Genomic DNA, 25,589 nt, shown 5'->3' on the forward strand with positions numbered 1-25,589 from the left:
TCACAAGTTTAGTTTAGTAAGAACTTTCCCTTGGCCAGATGGGTCAACGTGTCTTTCATTATAGGCAGGGGGTAAATGTTTTCAATGCAGATTGCATTCAACCCCTGGTGGTCTACGCACAGCAGAGAGATCCGTCTTTCTTTTCCCAGAAAAGGACAGGAATGGCCACCCGTGGTTTGGCAGGCTGTATGAACTCTCACTACAGGTTTTTATCTATAAATGTCTGGAGCTCCTCGAGCTCCCTTGGAGTCATGAAGTACAGCTTAAGTTTGGGTAATTTGGCAATTGGCAGTATTTCTATGGAACAGTCTGTGGGTTAGTGAGGGGGAAGCACATCCAGCCCCTTCTCACTGAAAACTTCTCACAAGTCCAGTACTACTTGGGGATTCAGAGTTCCAGTTTTGTGCTTCTGTGCCATGCCACCAACTTCCCTCTTTGCCTTCCTCCCCAGTGTCATGAGGTTGAGGGTAGCTAATCTCTCTTTGGGCTTCCTTTCAAGGTTCTTTCGCCGAATCTTAAAATCCTCCTGTCAGGCCCCTCAGATCATTATCGGGATGCTGCCAGTCTGTTGGGAGGAGGAAATCTTTATGCTGTTTGGAGGGTGAATCTTTGGGTTCTGGGATGTATTTCTTTTCCTTTGTTCTTCTGCACTTCGATGTATCACTTTGGGTTTGAAAGGGGGAGGAATGTGCCTGGGGCCATCTGCCTTACCTCTACTTCAGTCAGAAAAGGATGCAATGCCTGCGAACAGTGCTTTATCTCTCTTTCAACTTGCAGTTCCCATAACAACTTTGCACCTGTGGATTGGCTGGAAATAGACTGGGCAGTTGGTCACTTGGGTTTTTAAGAGAGGGGTTTGGTGGTAAATATTCAGATCTTGCCTTGCTTTTCTGCTTTCACTATCTCTCAATAAAAGTTCCTTTTGAAATAATGCCACTTTCAATAGTTCTGCTTTCTTGGGAGAACTAGCTGAGGCAGGACCTTATGTTAGGGAAGATGTACAAAGTGGTCAACCTGTAGGGACAACAGCCCTACTATGGGGACCATGCCCACAATGTCCAACCATGGCAGTGAGTAAGAGGAGGCTGAGTGCTGGGGGGAAACTTTCATGAAGACTCACCCCGATAAGAGCCCCTCTGAGTGTATGGAGGAAGCTGCCATCATGGAAGATCCTCCAAAGCCAAGATGGTCTATTGGCATGGGGGAAAAGGAGGCCTGGGAAGGGAGGATCCAGCATGTCACTCTCACCCATGGCAGCAGGAAGTGAGGCTGGAAGCACAAGATGGAACTACTGTATGATGATGATGAGCTAGGGGAAGAGCAGAGCCAAGCCAAGCAGCTGCTGAAATGAGCCAAACATTTCATGGAAGCATTCCAGAACCTGTAGCTGCAAAAAAAACCAGTGACTGTGGGGAAAAGAGCAAGAACGGGTGGAGGAACCTGCATGTGGGAGGAGAAGTCGCCAACCCCAGAGACAGAGGCAGGCTCCGTTGCTTCCACAGAAAGGGCGACGACCACCCCAGCCACCCCACCTTGGGTCATCCCAACAGGGGCGAATGCCCAAAGAACCGGTGGAAAGGGAGCCCAGCGGCTGGAGTGAAAGGCACCTCCCTGGATGTTATGTTTGATGGGGATCCTCAACAGTTGGGATTCTTCAAGCTCATGTCCTCACATACATGCAGGAATACAGGCGAGACCTCCTAGCAAAGGATCCAGGGTTAGGGTTGTCACCGTTGCCCTGAAAGGTGCTGTGGCGAGATGCATATCAACCCCGCACAACGCTGATACATCAGAGCTCCAGAACTTTAACAGCTTCAGGACAGCACTGAGGCAGCGTTTCGAAGACCCCTGGCCGATCTCAAGGCACGAGATTGCATTAAGATGGGGAGGCAAGGCCACCGCCCGATAGCCGACTACACTGAAGAATTCTGGGACCTGGCTTGCCGCCTCAAATGGCCGGAAATCCTGGTGAACTGTTTTAAAGATGGGCTTATACCATGCCTGCATTGCCTAAGGAGCCCCTGCGTGCCTCCATGACTGGTGCATCCTAGCCGAAGAAGCGGAGATTGACCAGGCATGGAACCAGTACTGCTCAGGCAGAGTGTGGAGGTGATCCCCACCAAAGAGGAAAAGGGAGGCAGCAAGACCTGGCAGCACTGCTGTGCTCAACTGCTTGCTTCAAATGTGGCAAGGAAGGCCACTGGGCTGTGGAATGCCACACAAAAACCAACACAAAGAAAGGAGACCGACCATAAGGGGAAAAACCAAACCTTTCCAACACCCCAAAGAAATGGCCCTAAAGAGCACTAAGGTCATAGAGTTCAGTCTCTCCCCAAAGCCAGGAGGGGGAACTCCAACCCCATCAGAGAAAGAACTGGGGATATCCAACAGCGACAACCATGACAACCCCCTGTCGCACCAGTAACCATGCCTATAGAACTGTTAATCCCAGGCTTGGGGGAGAAAGTAGCCCTAAAGGCCCTACTAGACTCCGGTGCACTAGATGCTTAATAAGCCCCACACTAGTGGGAAAACTGGTGGTCCGCCTGAGGAGATTAAAGAACTCAATTGTGTTCTGCCAACTAGGTGGATCCATCCCAGCCCCCTTCATCACTGAATACCTGGGCTTAACCATGGGGAGCAATTCAATACTCTAACCTTTATAATGGCACCCATCATGGAATGGCCCTTTGTCCTAGGGTTGGCTTGGCTGAAAAAATGGAACCTGCGGGTGGACTAGCGAGACGGTGCTTAAGGTTCCCACAACCACAACCATTGGGTTTTTTAATTAGATGAGTTGCGCCAGTTCATAGATAGAAATTTAACTTGGGGGTTTTTCCAGTTGGCCAGACCCAGGGTGGTAGCCCTGGTGCTGTTCTGCGAGAAGAAAGATGAGTCTCTTCATCTCTGCATTGATTAATGGGGCCTGAACACAGTATGCATGGAAAATGTATACCCCTTGCCCCCTCATGAAGGACATGCTGTCCCACCACTCTAAAGGGAAGGTGTTTTCCAAACACCTGGATTTACTGGAGGCTTATTACCAGGTCAGAATTAAATAAGGAAACAAATGGAAAACTGCTTTTAACTACCCCCTGGGTTGCTTTCAATTTAAGGTGCTCCCATTTGGATTACAAGGAGCACCTGCAATGTTTATGCAACTGATAAACAAAGTGCTATATGAGCACCTGTAAAAAGGAGTTTTGGTGTCCCTGGATGATATATTAATCTACACTGAAACGAAAGCTGAACATGTAAAATTGGTCAGAGCAGTTGTCAGGGCCCACTTCAAAACCTCATCCTGAGAAAGCAAGACTCGTGGAAGCAGTTTCTTCCAAAAGGAACTTTTATTAGGAGAAGCTGAGAGCAGGCATGAAAGGCAGGATCTGAGGGTTTCCTGCTTAGATCAATAGGTGAAAAGAGTCCCCCACCCCAATAGTTCATCCGGCGAGTTTGAATGGACCAATCCACAGTCTGCTGTGGGAAAGGAGCTGATAACACAGCCATTCCCAGGCTTGCAATGATGTTGTTGGGTCTTCACACCTTCCGTTCCATAGCAAGAGATAAGCCAGATGGCCAGAAGCACATTCCTTTCTCACCCCAAGGTAACATCAAGGGAGAGACACTTTAAAGAGCAAGTATGCAGGAATAGTGGAAAAGTTACATTGTAGCGAAACAGAGAAACAAAGAGACAGCCTGAAACATGTTCCCCCCTCCCCTTCAGGAGAATGGCAGAACCCTTAGCAAGGAATAGAAAGAAATAAAATAGATTTTCCCCCAAGTGTAAGATGGGTTCTGACAATAGTCTTAAACAAACTCCTTGCGATAAAGCTTATGCCAAACTTTCAAAGTGTGAATTTCACAAAGAAAAGATTGACTATCTAGGCTACTAGATCTTGCATGAGGAGGTAGAAATAGACCCAGAGAAAGTATGAGCCATTTTAGAATGGGAAACCCCATGTACCAGGAAGCAACTGCAAACTCCTTTTCCAGTTTGTATAGGCAGTTCATTCCCTCCTTTGTGCAGATTGCATTTCCCATTACAAACTTTTTGAAAAGAAGGGGGTAGATAAGCTGAAACCTAACCAGCCACTAAAGTGGACTATGGAATGCGAAGCCGCATTCAAAAATTTGAAAAGACTTTTTTCTGTGGAGCTGGTACTGAGGTATCCAGACTCAGAGAGACCATTTGTCATTCAGGCCGATGCTAGCAATGTGGCCATAGGTGTGGTACTGCTCCAGGAAAACAAAAAGGGCCAACTGCAGCCTTGTACATACACTTTGAAAAAGTTGACGGAGACCAAACAACACTGAGCGGTCTGGGAAAAGGAAGCCTACGGAGTAAGATGGGCCTCTTTACTTGGAGGCATTTTCTAGAAGGGAGTAAAATCCCTTTCCAAGTTTGGAATGATCACAAAAACCTAGAAGCATTGAAAACCCCAAGGGAGCTGTCTACCAAGCAAGCACTGTGGGTCCAACACTTTCAGTATTTCAATTTTACCTTCTGCTGTTTACCAGGAGGAAAAAATTTCCTGGGGTATATCTAGGCTGCTGCAATATACCAGTGCAAAGGCCAAAATAATCAAACCTCTGCTCCTAGCCCAGCAATTAGCAGCCCCAGTAATCAAAAGGGCCAATTGAAAGGCATCCCACCACCAGACAACACTGTCACCTTGGTCTTTAAATGAGACCTTGAAAAGGGTGAATGGTTTCTTAGTCATAAAAACCTCTGCTCCATGTGGGAGGGGCTAGCATGGGTAGGAGGGAAGCTGTACATTCTGGCCAGCCAGAGACTAAAGACTATGCAAACATGCCACGGCTCAAAGGTGGCAGGACATTTCGGGTGTGTAAAGACCCTATGCCAGTTAAAAAGACAATTTTGGTGGCCTCCTATCAAAAAGGACATTGAGGGTTATGTGGCTAGCTGCCCTACGTGTGTAGCAGCAAAACGGATGCAGGGGAAAATGCGTGGCCTTCTACAGCTGGTTGCAGACCTTTCAGCACCCTGGAGAGAGATTTATATGGACTTTATCATAGAGCTCCCAGAAAGCATGGGAAACACTGTTGTTTGGGTAATGACAGATCTGTTTTCAAAGAGCCTTGGTGGAGCAGTGGGCTAATGCCTCCTTAAGTAACACCAGCTGCCTGCAGTTAGTGCAGGTTCAAGTCCCACCAGGCTCAAGGTTGACTTAGCCTTCCATCCTTCCGAGGTAGGTAAAATGAGGACCCAGATTGTTGGGGGCAATAAGCTGACTTTGTAATAATGCCGCTTGGGGGGGGCGAAAGCCCTAATAAGCAGGCATATACATAGAATGAAGGCTATTGCTAAGCACATTGATTTGTGCTTTAAATTGTAAGCCGCCCTGAGTCTTCGGAGAAGGGCGGGATATAAATGGGATTAAATGGGATAAAAAAAAGCAGGTCCCTTTCATTCCTTGCCAAAAGATCCCAAGAGCAAAGACTCTAGCAAAACTGTTCCTCTACCATATCTACTGCCTACAGGGAGCCCCACGTCACATAATTTCAGACGGAGGGGTCCAATTTATTTCAAAGTTCTGGAGGCCATTTTTGGACCTCCTGGGAATGGGTCAGGACCTGAGTTCTAGTCATCATCCTTAAATGAATGGTGGGACAGAACGGATGAATTCTGTTCTGGAACAGTACCTAAGGTGCTTTATCAATTATCAGCAGGACAATTGGATTGACCTACCATTTGCTGAAGCAGCTTATAATAACACTGTTCATTCCAGCACTGGCTTTAAGTAGCCACAGGACAAGCATTCAACCCAATGCCTGAACTGCCAACTAACCAACCCACAATTCCTTCCCTTAAGGAATGGATAAATCAGCTGCAGAATACTTGGCCAGTTGTCAGAAAGTCTTTAAATGAGGCTAGAACAACCTACAAGGCTCAGGCAGATAAAAAGAAAACCAAACCATTCTACATTGGGGACAGAGTATACCTGTCTACTAGGTTCACGCAATCCTACAACCCTCTAAAAAACTGGAGCCAAAATTTGTGGGACTCTTCCCAATCAAATGCATTATAAACCTGGTCGCAGTGGAGCTGGAACTCACCAAACCCCTAAGGTGAATCCACCATGTATTTCATTGCAGTCTCCTAAAGCCTGAAATAACCTCACCTTTGCAGCCAGTAACTCCCCCAGAACCAGAGTCCATCATGGTAGAGGGTGAACAACACTTTGAAATCAAGGAAGTTCTGAACTCACGCAAACACCATGGAGCCACCCAGTATTTGGTGGCCTGGGAAGACCTTCTAGCATCCCAAAATGAATGGGTTCACAAGAAACATGTTACAGCCCCTAGTTACTCAAGCATTTTCATGCACATTACCTGGATAAGCCTGATTAATCTTAATTTTCTTTCTCCACTTTATTATTTTCTGTTCTTCCAGGTGGATTTCTCTTTCTTTTAAGGGAGTGGTAGGTCAGGCCCCTCAGATCAATATCGGAATGCTGTCATTCTGTTGGGAGGGAGGAATATTTGGGTTCTGGGATGTGTTTGTTTTGCTTTGTTCTTCTGCACTTTGATGTATGCCTTTGGGTGTGAAAGTGGGGAGGAATGTGCCTGGGGCCATCTGCCTTATCTCTACTCTGGTGAGAAGAGGATGCAATGCCTGGGAACAGCGCTTTATCACTCTTTCAACTTCTAGTTCCCATAACAAATTCGCACCTGTGAATTGGCTGGAAATAGACTGGGCAGTTGGGCACTTGGGTTTTTAAGAGAGGGGTTTAATGTAACATTTTTGTATGGGAAATATTCAGATCTTGCCTTGCCTTTCTGCTTTCGCTCTCTCTCAATAGAAGTTCCTTTTGAAATAATGCCAGTTTTGAAGAGTTCTGCTTTCTTGGGAGAACTAGCTGAGGCAGGACCTTACACCTGCTTCAGAACCCATGCTAAACCCAATTCTAGAGTTCTCTCCATGCCTGGTGCCACAATGAAGATTAGGGTCTTTATGGGGCCCACTTCTCATCCCTATTGGTTCAGTGACAAATGTTGTAGGGGGAGTCCCCCGCTGTGCATCCTTCTAACTGGCAGAAGGCCACTGGCACCTCAAGCTCTCTGAGTCACTGACCAGACTTCTCAACTAAGCTAGGGCTGACCAGGGATCTGGTGTGGCCCAAGTCCAAGAGGGCAACCAGTTTTCCTTATGCCCCGAGGAGGTCACCACCAGTTCTATGAGGATGGTCATGGGTGTCATGGGGTGACTTACCAAGATATCATTTTCTGTGTCAGTGTTGCGCCCTTTTGTACTCCTAAGTGATGCTTTCAGAGTTCTCACATCATCATTGGATGATAGGGTGAACTCAACAACCTCCACCCTTTCTAGGGCTGTGTCACTTGTCCAGTTGGCGAATCCAGAAAAAGAAACTCCTAGGACATTATTTTACCAAGAGTATAAACTTTACAGAATAAACCATATTGACATAGATGAAGTGAAACTAGCTAGCATAGTTAATCCCTCCCCTTTATGGGTTAGCAATCACTTCTGTTCATTTTATTACGTGAATCAGTGAGCCATGCTAGGCCATCTGCTGAATGTGTTCTTGGGTTGGAGAGGTTGGAGCACTGTCTCACGGGAACCAACGATGCTCAAATGCAATTCCCCCCATCCTTGCATTCCATCCTACCTCCTCCCTTTTTTTTGTCAAGCTGCGAGTGAAGCAGAATATATGTCCTGCAAATCAGTCTTGACAGGCCATCTTGCGGGTTTTCTGGGTTGGCATTTACAAGTGCTGGGGTAGGAAGTGTGTGCTACTGTTGGAATGTAATTATTGTGTTTGGTATGTTAATTTCCAGATTGCATTCTGTTTAGATTGTATTGTGTTGTTTTTATTGTGTACATTACCCAGAGTCACTGTGTTGAGCAAATTAAATATTTTTTTTTATTTAAAAAGTTTTACAATACATTTTGACTTTAATCCCCCCCTCCCCCACCCCTATCCAACCCTCCCTATCCCTCTCCCCCACTCCCTCCTCCCCCCCCTGACTTCCCAGAGCTAAATACAGGGCATAAAATCGAAAAACAAACATAAACACCCCTATGTTATCAACAATAAACTATAAATTCTATCTCTCTCTAGCTCATATAAAATGAGTACAAACAATATTAATATTACAAATAAAGTAGAAAAGAAAAAGAGGAAAACAGAAAAAGAGCTTTACTCAAAATAAATTTTCTTAATCCCAGTCCTTATTCATATTAATTTCAAAAAAAAAAGAAAAAAACTTTCACCTGCTATTTGCATTCTCCCACCTTTCTCTAATTTCCAAACAAATTCTCAGTTACGCGCCAAAAGCGCCTATCTCTGTTAATCTTAATAATCTCTGACCAAACTAAACTATGATCAAAAATAGTTCTTGCATGTATCACGCCAAATGTCTCGCAGTTCCAAATCATCCTTAAGTTCAAATAAAAGTTCAAATAAAAAGAGTATATAAAAAAAGATTTAGGCAATCTCTAAGACAACTTGTTGTTAATTAGGAGCTTACATACCCATTCTTAGTTCAACACATACTTTAAGTCCATAACCCTAATATACTTTTCTAGCAAGCAAATAACATCAATCTTAAATTGTGTAAAATATTAAAAAAAAAACTTTCTTTCTCCTCTATAATAATTTTACTCCATTGACATTCTAATCTAAAAATTTAATCAGCAATCTTAACGCCCCAAAACTTTTGGAGCACCTCTGTCATGACCCCCAAAACTTCTTTAGACCGCTCTCCTCCCATATCTTCACTGTAAGCACACTTTGAAGATTCCATAACTTTCTGCTGGTCTTGCTCTTGCTCTCGTCTCGCTCTTCTTAGGGCGGCACGTGTCATCTTCTGGCCTCCTGCAGCAACCGATGAGACTGTGACTTGATCCCCTCCAACACCATTGTCCTCTGTCTGTCTATCTGCAACATCTTGAAGCTTTCCCACACCGTATCCTTTTGCAGCTTCCAAAAATGATAGGGGGGTTGCTTTTAACACATTACTATAAAAATCACGTGCCTGAGCCACAGTAACCAAACGATGTCTTTTACCTTCGTGCGTCGCCACCAATCCAACTGGAATCTCCCATCTAAACTTAATATCACGTTTCTTAAGTTCCTGTACTAGAAATGCAAAATCTTTCCTTCTCCTTAGGATCTTCGGAGGGATCTCTTTTAAAACCAAAACTTCTTGCTCAGCCACTACCAAATTAGTATCATAAGCAGCTTGAATGACTTCATCTCTAATTACTCTCTTTGTAAAATAGACCACCACATCTCTGGGTAACTTCCTCTGTCTTGCAATCCATGAATTTACACGAAAAACTTTGTCCATATTTCCCTCAATTTCAGATGCTGACTGGCCCAGTACCCCTTCCAGAGCCTCAGAAATCAGCTGCTTTAAATCTTCTTTACCATTCTCCTTTAAACCCCTAATTCTAATAGCATACTGCATCTGATTATACTGCTCAATTCTTCGTCCATTTTATCCCTTATATTTTCATTTTCTAATACCTTTGCTTCTAATGTAGAGTTCTTTTGACTGAGGTCCTCCACTTTTATATCCAGCTGTAGCACACATTCAGCTACGGATTCAACCATAGACAAGATGTCCACCCTCATTGCTCTCAGCTTCTCTTCCATCTTCTTCTCCAATTTCTCCATTTTCTCCTCCATTTTCTCCTCCAGCTTTTTCAACTTTTCATCCATCATATCAGACATCAATTGTGCATGCTTTCCAAGAGCGTCTTGTAAATCCTTAAGCGTCAATACCGGGGGAGATGCAGGAGGAAGCAAAGCTTGCAATGAGGTCTCTTGCACCAGGGAAGACCCCGCATTCCGAAGAGCTTTAGAAGTTTTAGCCGCCATCTTCCCCCACTTTCACTTATTACGCACTTTCACTTTAAAGCTATAAAATCCATTGAGCTAGAGAGTAAAAATAAAGAGTCCACTTCACCTTGACCTCCTGTACCGCTCTGCCTGCATCTTGATAATCAAAAGTATTTCCTTTTGGCAGGGGTGGTTGCTAACGCCTGGCTCTGCTCCAAAAATCCCAGAGCAGAGGCACTGCGCAGCTCGGAGCAACCCAGGCTTCGGGGGGGCTCATCCTTCAGCCGCCCAAGCTCTCAGCTCAGGCGGCCCGGAGAGCTCAACCCCTACCTGGGGCCTCACCCCCTCCTCTTCTCCCGAGGAGGGGGCTTCAAATCCATCTAAACAGCTGATCGACGCTGTTTACGATGGAAAAACACAGTTGCGGAGCGGGCAGCCCAAAAACGGCTGTCTTTCAGCGTCGCGTCGCCACCGGAAGTCTCGAGCAAATTAAATATTATAAATAAACAATCCATTGTATATTAAAATTATATGTTATTAATATTGTATTAATTTGAATATATTTCAAATATTTAAGTACTAGGTACATGTGTATATATGAGTTACCTAGAAGTTTAGAATTTTGTATCATGGATCTTGAATCAAGAGTAAGTAAAACCTGTGTTATTGTAAACTCATGTGATGATCAAAATAAGATTTGAAACACTGCTACTCTTTTTCATTTTGGCACCAGTTCTTACCATTTCTCAAAATGAATTGCTTTTGAATAAAGTTTGAAAATAAACATGAAATATATGTCAATATCATAAACACATTTTAGAAGCAGCCAAGATAAATACAGGGAAAATGTAGAATCAAAAGGTTAAAAGGACATTTGCCTACAGATGATGTATGTATGTATGTATGTATGTATGTATTTTCAGTGGGATTTACTCCTGTATAATTGCAAAAAATGATGTTTAAAACTTTAATTAACCAAATCCTTTATGAGACAATTCATAGAAAAAATTCATGTATTAAAAATTATTTTTGGTGACTTAGTCTTTTCAGTTTATTGTCAAGTAGAATATATTTGTTGAAATAATAGTTTTTTCTTATACTTCTTTCTTAGTAGCTGTATAGTCAGTTTCTACCATAAAGGAATAAATAAAGAAGTAGATTACAGATTATGTATGAGATTGAAGATTCCCACAACTGATAATAGACATGGATGCTTGATGATGAAGATAATTGGGTTTTAAAGTTTTAATTTTTGGGCTTAAATTTAATTACTTGTTTTAAATTTATTTTAACTTTTGTATTGTATGGTTTTGTTTGCCCTGTAAACCACCCTGAGTCCTACGGGAATAGGGCGGTATAGAAGTCAAAATAATAAATAAATAATAAATGAGGATAACAACTCTTTGTGACTAATTTTAGGAGAAAGTGGAACTCTCTACTGATACATGATACCAAATAGAAAACTGTTTTAAAGATGTTTATGTTAAATAAATTTCATTATACATTTTTTTTCTCCCCACTGATTTTTTTAGTTGATTTGGAATATCTACGGACAGTAAAAATTGATAAACATCTTCAATTTTGCCAGGAAAGTCATTCTAGCAGTCATTTTGTATCAGCGAAGACAGGCGATTCTGTAAGTATTATGAATAATGTTATTTTAACAATATTGTCATTTTGCATTTTTGTGAATCTCCAGAGCTGGGTACTAATATTGCACATTCAATATCAACTTTTAGAATTGGGTTGTTCATTTTAGAAATTTAGGATGTTATACTTTTCCAAAGGTGACATTTTTTAAAAAAAACATACTTTGTTTCATTGTTATTTTAAGATGTTTTTTCTTGTGATAAGTGTGTTTGTTATCAAAGCAAACAGATCTTTGGACTGATATTAACTTATGTGTGTGTGTGTGTGTGTACAGACACAAATACACTATGATATTTCAGTTTTTTCTTTTTAATATATTTTCAGACATTTCAATAATTCTGTTTTCATTTTGACATTATGGGGTATTCAATGTAGATTAATGAGAAAAAAATGAATTTCAACAACTGTAGAATCAGGCTGCAGCATGTGTGCGTGTCTGTAGTGCATTCAGAAAGTATTCAGACCCCTTCACTTTTATCAATTTTGTTATTGTAAGGGTTTGCCTCAACTAGATCTCACAAGAAAGCACAATTCTTTAAACAGGCATTGTTTCAAAAGGAACTTTTATTGAGAGTTAGTGATAGCAATAGAGCAAAGCAAGGTCTGAAGAATTTGCATGTGAAAGGTTACATCATAATGCCCATTCAGGATTCCTGACCCCAGTGTCCAACCGTCCGGTTAAAATCCAGCCAATGCATAGGTGCTAGGTTGTTTTGAGAATCTGGTAATTTAGCACCTATTTCAAGGTCTCACTCGCTTTCGTTTCCCAACAGTCCCAGGCTCTGTTGTCTGGAGATAAGGCAGATATTTGCAAGCCACATTCCTTTCTCACAAACAGAGTATGTTTCAAAGAGGACAGAGCAGAGCAAGGCAAATGCATTCCCGAAGCAAGCATCCTCTCTGCCACCAAAATGGCAGACCCCAAAAATGAACACATAGGCAAAGCATTAATAAGCATTAATTAGCAGGCAAATACATTGTAGGGGACTGACATACACCACCCTAATAGAATGACAAATCCACCTGCAAAACAGAAATAGGGAAGTGAGAGAGAGAGAAAAGAAACACATCAATCAGGTTTATTGGGATAGCCCTAAATACATTAGGGCCTCTAACATATTTCTTATAAACCCACTTGTTTTCCGAGGCAGGAAGATCTTTCCAGGCAACTAGAACTGTGATGCTTGCGAGAGTCTAAAATGTTCTTGATCTCAAAATGCTGCTCACCCTCCACCATAATGGGTGGTGGAGGAGGAGCAGTGACAGGCCTTAACAGAGATGTGTACGCAGTGGCTGAGAAGCTATGTTCTACCTAATAAACATTGTCTGTTTCACATCCTAATACATCACATGTTACTGACAGAACCACAGCCTATGTTTATCAATCTACAACTATTTATACACAACCAGATTCTGTTTTAAATTTTAGCTAATTCTTAGTTCTTAAATAGAATAATCAAATGTCTTTTAACATCAAACATGGGATCTAAATTTCCATTATATCAGTGCACAAATTATAATGTCTAAAATAAGCCTAATAGATACATAAACACATTCTAGTTCTATCTCATAAACATTTCCTTTTTTAGATCCTGATAGATCACTGATTACTAAAAGGATAACCTTTAATGGTTCTCGAAGAACTCACTTTTTAAATCTAACTCTGGCTTTCTTTTTTTGCCAATCAGTTTTCCAGACCAAGGCCTTTGATTTGCCAGATAGGTCTCCCTTCGCTCCAATACATATTATTTGAATTGAAGGAGGCTATCTAGCTATCAGTGATCCACAAAAACCAAACCATTTGTAATCATTATGTTGTTGGCCTATTAGTTCTAGTCTTTGTATCTCTAAAAACTTTATCTTCAGTTTGGTCTGGATTCCTCTTCTGTCTGGGTTCATCTGCTTTAAGTAGAGAGTCTTATCCAATTTTGTAATTAATGCTTGGCTATCCAGGCTTTCAGGAAACTGTCTTTCTTGATCTTCCACGTCCTCTATGTTAGCATCACTATCTTGCACATAGTATACTTCTAAAGTTATAGGCTCTTTTGATGGAGTCAAAGGTTGAGTATTAAGTTTTCCCATAGTTTGTTGTTGGTCCTTAAGGTTATTTGCCATAGTGATAGTTCCATGTACTTTTAGAATTGTCGGTTCTTTGGATAGTTGTTGCTTATATTCCTCTGTCTCAATAGTAATATCTTCCAATTTTGTTATATTCTGAAGTATAAATTCTTTAGTTGCAGTCTGGGTTTCAATTTGTGACTTAAGGTTGGCATGTAAATTATTAAATCTGGAGATAGACATCTCAGTGACTCTGTAGATTGTTTGAAGTATAAGGTTATAGCCAAGCGAAGTTTGTGGCTGATCCTTCTCCATTTTGTAATAATTATAAATAGTCCTTGGTGGAGGCTATGTTTCAAACAAAAATCAGTAAGAGTCCACCTCCACAAGTCTAAGCCAAATTCATCTCCAGCTGTTTCAGGTTTTTATCTTAATGCCAAGGTCAGTCCAAAATGTAAGCAAGCTTGTTTGCCAGTAGTATTCACTGGATATCCCCAGAGTACTTCAAATCCTTTTCAGTATCTTTTTATTTGTTTCTTTTTTTGTGTGCCCTTTTTTAGACTAATAGGTAGAAAGTCCATTTCTGTAAATATAGGAACTTTGGGCCAAAAGTAGAAGGGCAGTAAGTCCAATAAATCAGTATAATTTAGTAGAAGGCTTTTTCTTTTCTCTCCCAATGTAGACAAAGGCCGCTCTTAAGGAGGGTGGGGGAAAAAATCCTTTCCCTCTCTCCTCGCAGAGGGAAGCAAATTCAAGAAGCTTTTGACAGGGAAAGTAGACAATTAGGAAAACAAGGAGGCAATTCTCACCTAGTTTTCAAGTGCTTTCAAGTGTTTTGTTGTGCTTTTGGCTTTGGCAGGAAACGGCTAAATGATGGGCCATGGGAGTGCCGATCCTTTCTTCTTTGGTTTGGAGAGTAGCTCCAAGCTGATGGAGGGTCGCCGCCTTTCTACCGCTGACTAGAGAGACCTCTCCCCCACTCATCGCCCCTCCAGGGCGACTTTCGACCCCTTTACAGCGGCCCCCTCGCGTGTCTGGCTGCACTGAAAATCCATAACCGGAAGCCCATCTAGAGCTTTATTTATTTATTTTATTTTAATCCCATTTATATCCCACCCTTCTCCGAAGACTCAGGGCGGCTTCCTAACAACCGACCAAATGTTCTGCAACTGATGAAGCCATTCCTTAAGGGAGGGAATGGCAGGTTTGTTAGCAGGCAACTCAGGCGTAGGGATGAAAGTCTGTTCATTAGCCACTTAGAAAGGAGTGTAACTGGTACTGGAGTGCACCGCATTATTATAGGCCACTTCAGCAAATGGTAACAGATCAGTCCAATTATCTTGCTGATAATTGATAAGACAACGAAGGTATTGTTCTAGAACAAGAAAAAAATTTCTTAAGCTTTTCAAATGTGGCTTGGCATTCTGCAGTACACTTTATTGGCTGGCTGGGCTTTGGCTTATTTTCTCTTCATTTTCAACAGATTTGTAATGGGGACTGCAATCTGTGCAAATGAGGGGACAAACCCTAGAATGCTCTGTAATTGCTTTCTGATGTGGGGAGGGGGCCACTCCAGGATGGCCTGCACTTTTTCCAGATCCACGTCCATCCCCTTGTACGAAATGTGATAGCCCAAATAGTCAATCCTATCTCAGTGGAATTCACATTTTGACAGTTTGGCATATAATTTGGCAGAGGGGAGCTTCTTTAGGGCTGCCCTAACTAGCTTCACATGCTCTGCTTTGGTTTCGATGTAGATTAGAATATTGTCCAAGTACACCAAAACCCCCTTATAGAGGTGCTCATGGACCACTTCGTTCATCAGTTCCCACCCCCATCCCCACCCTAGCTTGATTTTTACGCATATGCCAGGCCCCCTCGTACGGGGTTTATTTTGGGGTAGGGCTTATATTAGGCGCATACATAAAAATCAAGCTAGGGCTTATTTTCAGGATAGGTCTTATTTTCAAGGAAACATTCTGTTCTGTTCTGTTCTGTTCCGTTCCGTTCCATTCCATTCCTCTACCCTATCTCTATCCCTATCCCATTCTATTGCACTTTTATAGCACTACTGTAACTCTGAATTTGTAACAATTGGCAGAATCAGGCTAGCATAATTGGAGTCTCTTGATCTTTGTTTTATATTTTTTATACCATACTTCAATAAGAAGATAAAAAAATGTCCTCAAACTTTTATCAATTGTGATGGGGATTATCTTGCAGTAAATGGTAAGAATAGACAAAATTGATGAAAAAAAAAGAATTTCCACAAAAATATTAGTAAAATTACTACTACAAAATTAGAATCTTTGAAGATTAGCTACTGCTTGGGAGAAATAGCCTGGGAAATTTAGCTGTTTTTCTAACTCTTCAGCTATCCACTTTTCTTCCTGTTTGCGGTTACAATTCAAGTTTGTGGTTGTCACCAATAAGGCTTTTCTGGCATGAGGGACTGACTACCCCATGGGTTTTGTTTTCTCCATTCCATAGAGTATCAGAGTCAGCTTGATTTGGTTCCCATCAATTAAGTCTCAAGAAGTGGGCCTTCTCTGTCATGGCATCTGCCATTTGGAACACTGTCTCCCCAATTAATATAGCTTTCAACCTGAGCTTATATAATTTACTATTTTTTCATGTTCTGTTATTGTATGCTACTATAAATTGTTTCTTCTATGTCTTTTTTCAGATTATTTTTTTCTTTTCCTGCCTAACTTTCACTTGTATTTTTGTATCTGTTTACAGGTAATCCTTGACTTACACCATTCATTCAGTGACCATTCAAAGTTATAAAGGCACTGAATGAAGTGACTTAGTGACCTTTGCCTGAAGTTATGGCTGCTGCAGCATCCCAATATCTTTACCCTGCTGGATTGCCATAGGCCTTGGACCTCTTTCCTGCCCCACTGGGTTCCACACCCTCCTCCACACATCCCATCCCAGCTTGGTCCATTGACCTTTTTTGTAGATCTCCTTTGGGAAGCAGCCATTCTACCACATGGTCTTCCTATATAGAGGCTCCGTGGTACCACCCTGGAAGTGGGTGCCATTTTGAGAAGAGCTACAATGAATTTGGGAAAAAGAGGTGGCCTTTCCGCTTCTTGGCCTCCCGAGCTGTGGGGGTGGGTGGGGAGGAGAGTTTGAGACCCAGCAGGATGGGGTCTGTGGGAGCCCGGTGGGGCAGGAAGTGAAATATGGGTTCCCTTGGATGGGGAAGGCCTGGGGTAGGTCACACATGAGCTGAGCCACCCTGTGCTCTGCTATGTAACCCTTATGGTCACTTAACAACCACAATAGGGAGAGCAGGGATTGGGATTGTTAAGTGAGGTGATCGTGTGGGCACCTTGTTTAACAGTCACCATGACTTGTGACTGTAATGGACAGGCTCCATTATAGTAAGTCAAGGACCATCAGTATTATTAATTCAAAGACTCAACTAAAACCTGGAAAACAACTGAGCAAGAATTCATTGCCTCAAAATTATTAAGGGAGAATGAGGATTGGTGGGGCCCTGTTTTGGCTGCTTTATTTACTCATATTAATAATTCAGCCCATTTCCCATCTGACTGAAACTATTATCATTCCATTCTACCTTAATGATCCAAGAGGAGCCTGAGTCCAACGAACAGCAGCAGAACTAACAGCACAGAGAATCCTATTTTATATTTAATAAAGTAATACAGCAAGTCATCTGACATAAGTACTTTACAAATAGATCTGTAAATATTGTAAAGTTGTCCTGATTTGTTAAAAACTACATTCCTTGATATTTTATAGGGTTTTTCAGTAACAAATACATGTCCAGCTTTTCAATGCATTGTTTGTGTAGAAAATATGCAAAAGTTATTTTTGCTAAATATATTGAGGCTCCATTAAATATCAGTTTATAATTCAGATATATATTCTGAATAAACTATGAAAGAAAATATTCTGACAAATTTGGCATAGATTTGGCTAAAGAATCATTTCAGAAATATCCAGATAATTTCCTCATCATGTCTCACTGTCATTCAAAAGTGATTTTTTGCTATGTTGGAAATAACTTTAGGATGTCTGTTTCTAATCATTTAAGTCTTTAATCTTTTTAAACAGGTGTTCCTGTGTTTTCAAGGAATTGCAGCTAACCTTGTTGATGTCAAATTAAACAGAGCAGAAATAGAGCAATTGCAGGTGATAATCCTAATTATTTACACACAAACATAAAAGTTCAACATTTTTGTTGTTGCATAGTGGGAAGACAGCTACACACTATATAGTTTTTCCTTAGACATATAGAATCACATATTAAAATGTTCTCCTGTGTTGGAGTCCTTAGAGTAAGTAGCCAAGTTCAATAATATATCGCTGAATATTTTGAACATCAGGAAACATGGCCACCAGGTTTCAGACCTTCACAAAAATGTAACTTGGTGACATCCAGGTTTATATTTTAAAATTAAATTAGTTTGTGACAACGATTCATACAAGTTTTAAGAGAGCCTAGCCCTGTTAAAGAAGACCATTACTGATTTAGTACCCTGGTGCGTGAATCTTCAACTTCATAGGCTGTTAAGTTCTGAAAAGATTTGATAGAAGGATAAAATGGAGAAGGTCTAAGACAACTTTCCATGGCCAAATTGCTCCAGCCAACTCCCCAAGGGCAGCTTGCCCCAGCTAATTTGCTGTGGCCAATTCATTGCAGGACAACTTCCAGTGACCAACTCACCACAGGAAAACTCGCTGCAGAACAAGAGTTACACTAATATCGAAGAAATGGTGGAATAAAATCATTAAAGAAAGGATGCCAAAGGAAGGACAAAATGAAATGTGAATGACAAAAATTAAAATAATTTTTAATTATTTTAAATAATTAAATTGAATTACAGAATTGTCCTGCAGTGAGTTGTCCCATGGTGAGTTAGCCATGGCGAGTTGCCCCATTCTGAATTGGAGAAGCCTTTTGCCTTCATTCCATTTGCATTCCTGGGTAAAATAGGATTTGTGTCTATCAAATAACTTCCTTCTTATTTTTAATGTGGACAAAGTCTTGAGGATACCCAGTAAAATTTTAGACCTTTGTCCTTTGGTCAGCAGATCTTTCCTGTGCCATCTTGAATTTCTTTAGAATTCAAAAGAAAAAGAAAAACAGGAAGCAGAAATTATTTTTCTACCTGCTATGAATTGTTCCTGGTTATAAGTATTCATTTACACAGAATTTTTTATGTAATTTTCCCTATTCTTATTTTCAGAATTAGGTATGCTATAAAATTGAAAGAATTGAAATAAATGTGTGTGTGTGTGTGTGTGTGTACACACGTATATATGTGTATACACACACACACACACACACACACACACACATTTAAATAAAGTTATCTCCCAACTCTAATAGATCTGTGTAATATCGGTACAGATCACTTTCCAGAAGTGACAAACTGAAGATTTGGACAAAATCTTTGCAATAATCCTAAAATAAGTATAAGTGCTGTACGCATTAGCTTGTGTTTTGCTAATTGAATTCACCTGAAAAGTCCAAATTATTTTAATCTTAGGATACACAGTGGCTTAAACATAGGTCACTGGCCTACTAAATATGTACAATATTTTGAACAATGATTAATTTTTCCAAAAAGTCTAAAAATCCTTTCTCAAGTGTAAGAATCAGCAAGCTGCTCAAAAATTACGGTTAAGTATATAGGCTATTTGTTGTTGTTAGTTGCGAAGTCGTGTCCGACCCATTGCGACCCTATGGACAATGTTCCTCCAGGCCTTCCTGTCCTCTACCATCTTCTGGAGTCCATCTAGGCTCATGCCTACTGCTTCAGTGACTCCATCCAGCCACCTCATTCTCTGTCGTCCCCTTCTTCTATTGCCCTCGATCTTTCCCAGCATTAGGCTCTTCTCCAGTGAGTCCTTCCTTCTCATTAGGTGGCCAAAGTATTTGAGTTTTAGCTTCAGGATCTGGCCTTCTAAAGAGCAGTCAGGGTTGATCTTCTCTAGGACTGACCGGTTTGATCGCCTTGCAGTCCAAGGGACTCGCAGGAGTCTTCTCCAGCACTCGCAGGAGTCTTCTCTAGCCCTGCCTTTCTCATGATGTGCTCTGCATATAGGTTAAATAGGCAAGGCGACAGTATACAGCCTTGCCGGACTCCTTTCCCAATTTTGAACCAATCAGTGGTTCCGTGTCCAGTTCTCACTGTTGCTTCTTGGCCCGCATATAGATTTCTCAAGAGACAAATAAGATGGTCTGGTACGCCCATCTCTTTAAGAACTTGCCACAGTTTGTTATTATCCACACAATCAAAGGCTTTAGCATAGTCAATGAAGCAGAAGTAGATGTTTTTCTGGAACTCTCTAGCTTTCTCCATGATCCAGCGTATGTTAGCAATTTGATCTCTAGTTCCTCTGCCTCTTCGAAATCCTGCCTGTACTTCTGGTAGTTCTCGATCCACATACTGCTGGAGTCTAGCTTGTAGAATTTTAAGCATAACTTTACTAGCATGAGAAATGAGTGCAATGGTGCGATAGTTTGAACATTCTTTGGCACTGCCTTTCTTTGGAATTGGAATGTAAACTGATCTTTTCCAATCCTGTGGCCACTGTTGAGTTTTCCAAATTTGCTGGCAAATTGAGTGTAGCACTTTTACTGCATCGTCTTTTAAGATTTTGAATAGCTCGACTTCCGGGTGGCGAGGCGACACCGAAGACAGCCATCTCCAGGCTGTCTGCTCCGTGGCTTTGTAGAACCGCCGAAAACAGCGCCGATCAGCTGTTTCGGCGGTTCGGAAGCCCCCTCCTCGGGAGAAGAGGAGGGGGTGAGTTCCCAGGTAGGGGTTGAGCTCTCCGGGGCCGCCTGAGCTTAAGGTTCGGGTGGCTGAAGGATTGAGCCCCCCCGAATCCTGGGTTTGCTCCGGGCTGCGCAGCGTTTCTGCTCCGTGCTTTTGGGAGCAGAACAAGGCGTTAGCAACCATCTCTGCCAGCAGGAAAGGATTTTGGAGTGCGAGGATGCAGGCAGAGCGATACAGGAGATCAAGGTGAAAGTGGACTTTTGTTCCTTAGCTCAAAGGACTTTGTAGACTTTGAAAGTGAAAGTGTGTAGCAAGTAATAGTGGGGGAAAATGGCGGCTAAATCTTCCAAAGTTCTCAGGAGCGTGGGGGCTTCCCCGGTGCAGCAATCTTCGTTGCAAGCTTTATTGCCCCCTGCACCTCCACCTACTCCTGCACTGACAGTCAAAGATTTGCAAGATGCTTTGGAAAAGCACTCACAGCAAATAGTTTGGGCAGGGAAAAGGCCATGAGTTAAATGTAAGATTATGCAGGATACGCGTGAAAGAGGTGGTCTTAAAATGCCCAACTTTAAACTATACTATGAAGCTGCTGCGTTGTCAGCGATAAGTGATTGGATTAATTTAACACAAGGGAGATTATTAAATCTTGAAGGTCATGACTTGTTATTTGGTTGGCATGCGTATTTATTGTATGATAAGAAGGTAGATAATGTGTTTAAGGTGCATATTTTAAGACATGCTTTGTTGCGAGTTTGGAAAAAGTATAGACATAAGTTAAACTACAAGATACCTTTATGGGCAATACCGAAACACGCAATAGAAAACATAAATGTTGGGTTCAAACATGATGTGATTACATATAAGGAAATCTTAAGTTTGGAGAGGAATGTATGGTGTTTGAAGCCGTATAACTTTTTAAGAGAAGAGAAGATTGTTCAAACCTGGTTTCAATATGGGCAACTACAGGCCAGGTGGAAAGAAGATCAGAAAATTGGTTTTTCAAAATCTGGTAAAGCAAATTAGAAATCAGGGTCCAGCACATATCAAACGGATATATCTTGCATTGATAGAAATTGACTCAGAAACAGAACTTGTTAAAGATTGCATGATAAAGTGGGCTCAGAATATTCAAGAAGTTATTACAATGGATACTTGGGAAAAGATCTGGGTGAGAAACGTAAAATTTACGCAAGCTCAAAATTTAAGAGAGAACTTTTATAAAATGTTTTATAGGTGGCATTTAGATCCCAAAAAGCTTGCAAGTATGTATCCGAACTATCAGCCTAAATGTTGGAGGTGTGGTGGCGAAGATGCAACGTACTTTCACATATGGTGGACCTGTAAAAAGGTTAAAGCATTTTGGATTAAAATCTGGTGGAACATGCAGAAGATATTTAAGAAAAGGATAAAGTTTTGTCCGCAATTGTTTTTACTGGGCATAATTACTGATACTACTGTTGTGGACACTAAGTTGATGTTGAACTTAATTACGGCAGCAAGACTTTTAGTAGGTCAATATTGGAAGAAGGAGGAACTGCCGACTATAGAAGAATGGACTTTAAAAGTTTCTAACCTGGCGGAAATGGCAAAGATCTCGGCGTATTTGAAAGACCATTCGCAACAACATTATATTACGGAGTGGAAAAAATGGATTGATTATATCCAGAATAAATATGGGAATAAAACGTTTCATTTAGCATTTGAATAAGTTTTCTTTTCTTCCTTCCTTCGCATTAGGTGGCCAAAGTATTTGAGTTTTAACTTCAGGATCTGGCCTTCTAAAGAGCAGTCAGGGTTGATCTCTAGGACTGACCGGTTTGATCGCCTTGCAGTCCAAGGGACTCGCAGGAGTCTTCTCCAGCACCATAGTTCAAAGGCCTCAATTCTTTGGCGCTCAGCCTTTTTAATGGTCCAACTTTCACTGCCATACATTGCAACTGGGAAGACCATAGCCTTGACTATATGCACTTTTGTTGACAGGGTGATGTCTCTGCTTTTTAGTGTGCTGTCTAGATTTGCCATGGCTTTCCTCCCAAGGAGCAAGCGTCTTTTAATTTCTTGGCTACAGTCCCCATCTGCAGTGATCTTGGAGCCCAGGAAAATAAAATCTGTCACTACCTCCATTTCTTCCCCATCTATTTGCCAGGAATTGAGAGGGCCAGATGCCATGATCTTGGTTTTCTTAATGTTTAGTTTCAACCCAAGTTTTGCACTTTCCTTCTTCACCCGCAACAAGAGGCTCTTTAGTTGTTCTTCACTTTCTGCCATTAGAGTGGTATCGTCTGCATATCTTAGGTTGTTGATATTTCTTCCAGCAATCTTAATTCCAACTTTTGATTCATCTAGCCCTGCCTTTCTCATGACGTGCTCTGCATATAAGTTAAATAGGCAGGGCGACAGTATACAGCCTTGCCGGACTCCTTTCCCAATTTTGAACCAATCAGTGATTCCGTGTTCAGTTCGCACTGTTGCTTCTTGGCCCACATATCGGTTTCTCAAGAGACAAATAAGATGGTCTGGTACGCCCATCTCTTTAAGAACTTGCCACAGTTTGTTATGATACACACAATCAAAGGCTTTAGCATAGTCAATGAAACAGAAATAGATGTTTTTCTGGAACTCTGTAACTTTCTCCATGATTCAGCGTATGTTGGCAATTTGATCTCTAGTTCCTCTGCCTCTTCGAAATCCTGCCTATACTTCTGGTAGTTCTCGATCCACATACTGCTGGAGTCTAGCTTGTAGAATTTTAAGCATAACTTTACTAGCATGAGAAATGAGAAATTTTACTAATATTGGGGAGAGGGGAGGGGGAGTAGGGTTTTTTGTATTCAAAAATGTATTGTAAAACTTTTCAATTAAAAAAAAGAGAAATGAGTGCAATGGTGCAATGGTATGAACATTCTTTGGCACTACCTTTCTTTGGAATTGGAATGTAAACTGATCTTTTCCAATCCTGTGGCCACTGTTGAGTTTTCCAAATTTGCTGGCAAATTGAGTGTAGCACTTTTACTGCATCGTCTTTTAAGATTTTGAATAGCTCAGCTGGAATACTGTCACCTCCACTAGCTTTATTGTTGCTCAGCTTTTCTAAGGCCCACTTCACTTCACATTCTAGGATGTCTGGCTCAAGGTCAGTGACCGCCTCATTGTGATTATCAGGGATGTTAAGCTCATTCTTGTATAGTTCTTCTATGTAATTTTGCCACCTCTTCTTAATCTCTTCTGCCTCTGTTAGGTCCCTGCCATTTTGGTCCTTTATCATGCCCATTTTTGCATGAAACGTTCCCTTCATCTCTCCAATTTTCTTGAAAAGATCTCTGGTCCTCCCTATTCTATTGTTTTCTTCTATTTCTTTGCACTGTTCATTTAAGAAGGCATTCTTGTCTCTTCTAGCTATTCTCTGGAATTCTGCATTCAATTGGGCATATCTTTTTTTTCTTCCTTGCTTGCTTCCCTCCTTTTCTCAGCTATTTGCAAAGCTTCCTCAGACAGCCATTTTGCTTTCTTGTATTTCTTTTTCTTTGGGATGGTTTTAGTTGCTACCTGTTGTACAATGTTGCGAACCTCTGTCCATAGTTCTTCAGGCACTCTGTCTATCAGATCTAATTCCTTAAATCTATTTGTCACCTCTACTGGATATTCAACAGGGATATGATTTAATTCATACCTGAGTGGCCTAGTGCTTTTCCCTACTTTCTTCAGTTTAAGTCTAAACTTTGCAACGAGAAGCTCATGGTCTGAGCCACAGTCAGCTCCTGGTCTTGTTTTTACTGACTGCATAGAGCTTCTCCATCTTTGGCTGCAGAGCACATAGTCAATCTGATTTCTGTGTTGACCGTCTGGTGATGTCCATGTGTAGAGCCGTCTCTTGGGTTGTTGGAAAAGAGTGTTTGCTATGACCATCATATTCTCTTGACAAAATTCTATCACCCTGTGCTCTGCTTCATTTTGTAGTCCAAGGCCAAACTTGCCTGTTATTCCGCTTATCTTTTGTCTTCCTACTTTAGCATTCCAATCCCCCATGATGATAAGGACATCATTTTTTTGGTGTTAGTTCTATAAGGTGCTGTAGGGCTTCATAGAACCGGTCATTTTCATCCTCTTCAGCACTGGTGGTTGGGGCATAGACTTGGACTACTGTGATATTGAATGGTTTGCCTTGGATTCGAACTGAGATTATTCTGTCATTTTGGGGATTGTATCCCAGTATTCCCCTTCATGGATTACTGCCTTGTCGTGGCGAAGGGGCTTGCGTAATTCAATGAAGCTATGAGCTATGCCGTGCAGGGCCACCCAAGACGGACAGGTCATAGCCGAGAGTTCTGACAAAACGTGATCCACTGGAGAAGGAAATGGCAACCCACTCCAGTATCTTTGCCATGAAAACCCTATGGACAGTACCAAAAGGCAAAACGATATGACGCTGGAAGATGAGCCCCTCAGGTCGGAAGGCGTCCAATATGCTACTGGGGAAGAGCAGAGGGCTAGTACTAGTAGCGCCAGAAAGAATGAAGCGACTGGGCCATAGCCGAAAGGACGCTCAGCTGTGGATGTGTCTGGTGGTGAAAGGAAAGTCCGATGCTGTAAAGATTTTTTCTCCATAGGAACCTGGAATGTAAGATCCATGAATCAAGGAAAGCTGGACGTGGTCAAACAAGACATGACAAGACTGAACATCGACATCTTAGGTATCAGCGAACTAAAATGGACAGGAATGGGTGAATTTAATTCAGATGACCACCAGGTATACTACTGCGGGCAAGAATCCCTCAGAAGAAATGGAGTAGCCTTCATAGTCAATAAAAGAGTAGGAAAAGCAATACTGGGATACAATCCTCAAAATGACAGAATGATCTCAGTTCGAATCCAAGGCAAACCATTCAATATCACAGTAGTCCAAGTCTATGCCCCAACCACCAGTGCTGAAGAGGATGAAATTGACCGGTTCTATGAAGCCCTACAGCACCTTATAGAACTAACACCAAAAAATGATGTCCTTATCATCATGGGGGATTGGAATGCTAAAGTAGGAAGCCAAAAGATAACCGGAATAACAGGCAAGTTTGGCCTTGGAGTACAAAATGAAGCAGGGCACAGGCTGATAGAATTTTGTCAAGAGAATACGATGGTCATAGCAAACACAGTGCCAAAGAATGTTCAAACTATCGCACCATTGCACTCATTTCTCATGCTAGTAAAGTCATGCTTAAAATCCTACAAGCTAGACTTCAGCAGTATGTGGATCGAGAACTACCAGAAGTACAGGCAGGATTTCGAAGAGGCA

The 25,589-nt window shown here is 41.6% G+C and overlaps 1 protein-coding gene across 6 annotated transcripts in view; it reads left to right on the top strand.

Annotated features, from left to right (window-relative positions):
• Positions 1–25,589, top strand: part of RAB28 (RAB28, member RAS oncogene family) — a 161,409-nt gene that overhangs the window by 131,611 nt on the left and 4,209 nt on the right. For 4 of the 6 annotated variants that reach the window (XM_081332400.1, XM_081332401.1, XM_081332404.1 and 1 more), the window contains 2 exons: positions 11,363–11,466; positions 17,628–17,705. In XM_081332400.1, coding sequence (XP_081188526.1) covers positions 11,363–11,466; positions 17,628–17,705 — 182 coding nt within the window. The remainder of the gene's footprint in view (positions 1–11,362; positions 11,467–17,627; positions 17,706–25,589) is intronic. The other 2 variants (XM_081332402.1, XM_081332403.1) reach the window with 1 other exon arrangement.

Source organism: Vipera berus (assembly GCF_964194415.1).
Source record: "Vipera berus genome assembly, chromosome: 7".
Classification (NCBI taxonomy): Eukaryota; Metazoa; Chordata; class Lepidosauria; order Squamata; family Viperidae; genus Vipera; species Vipera berus.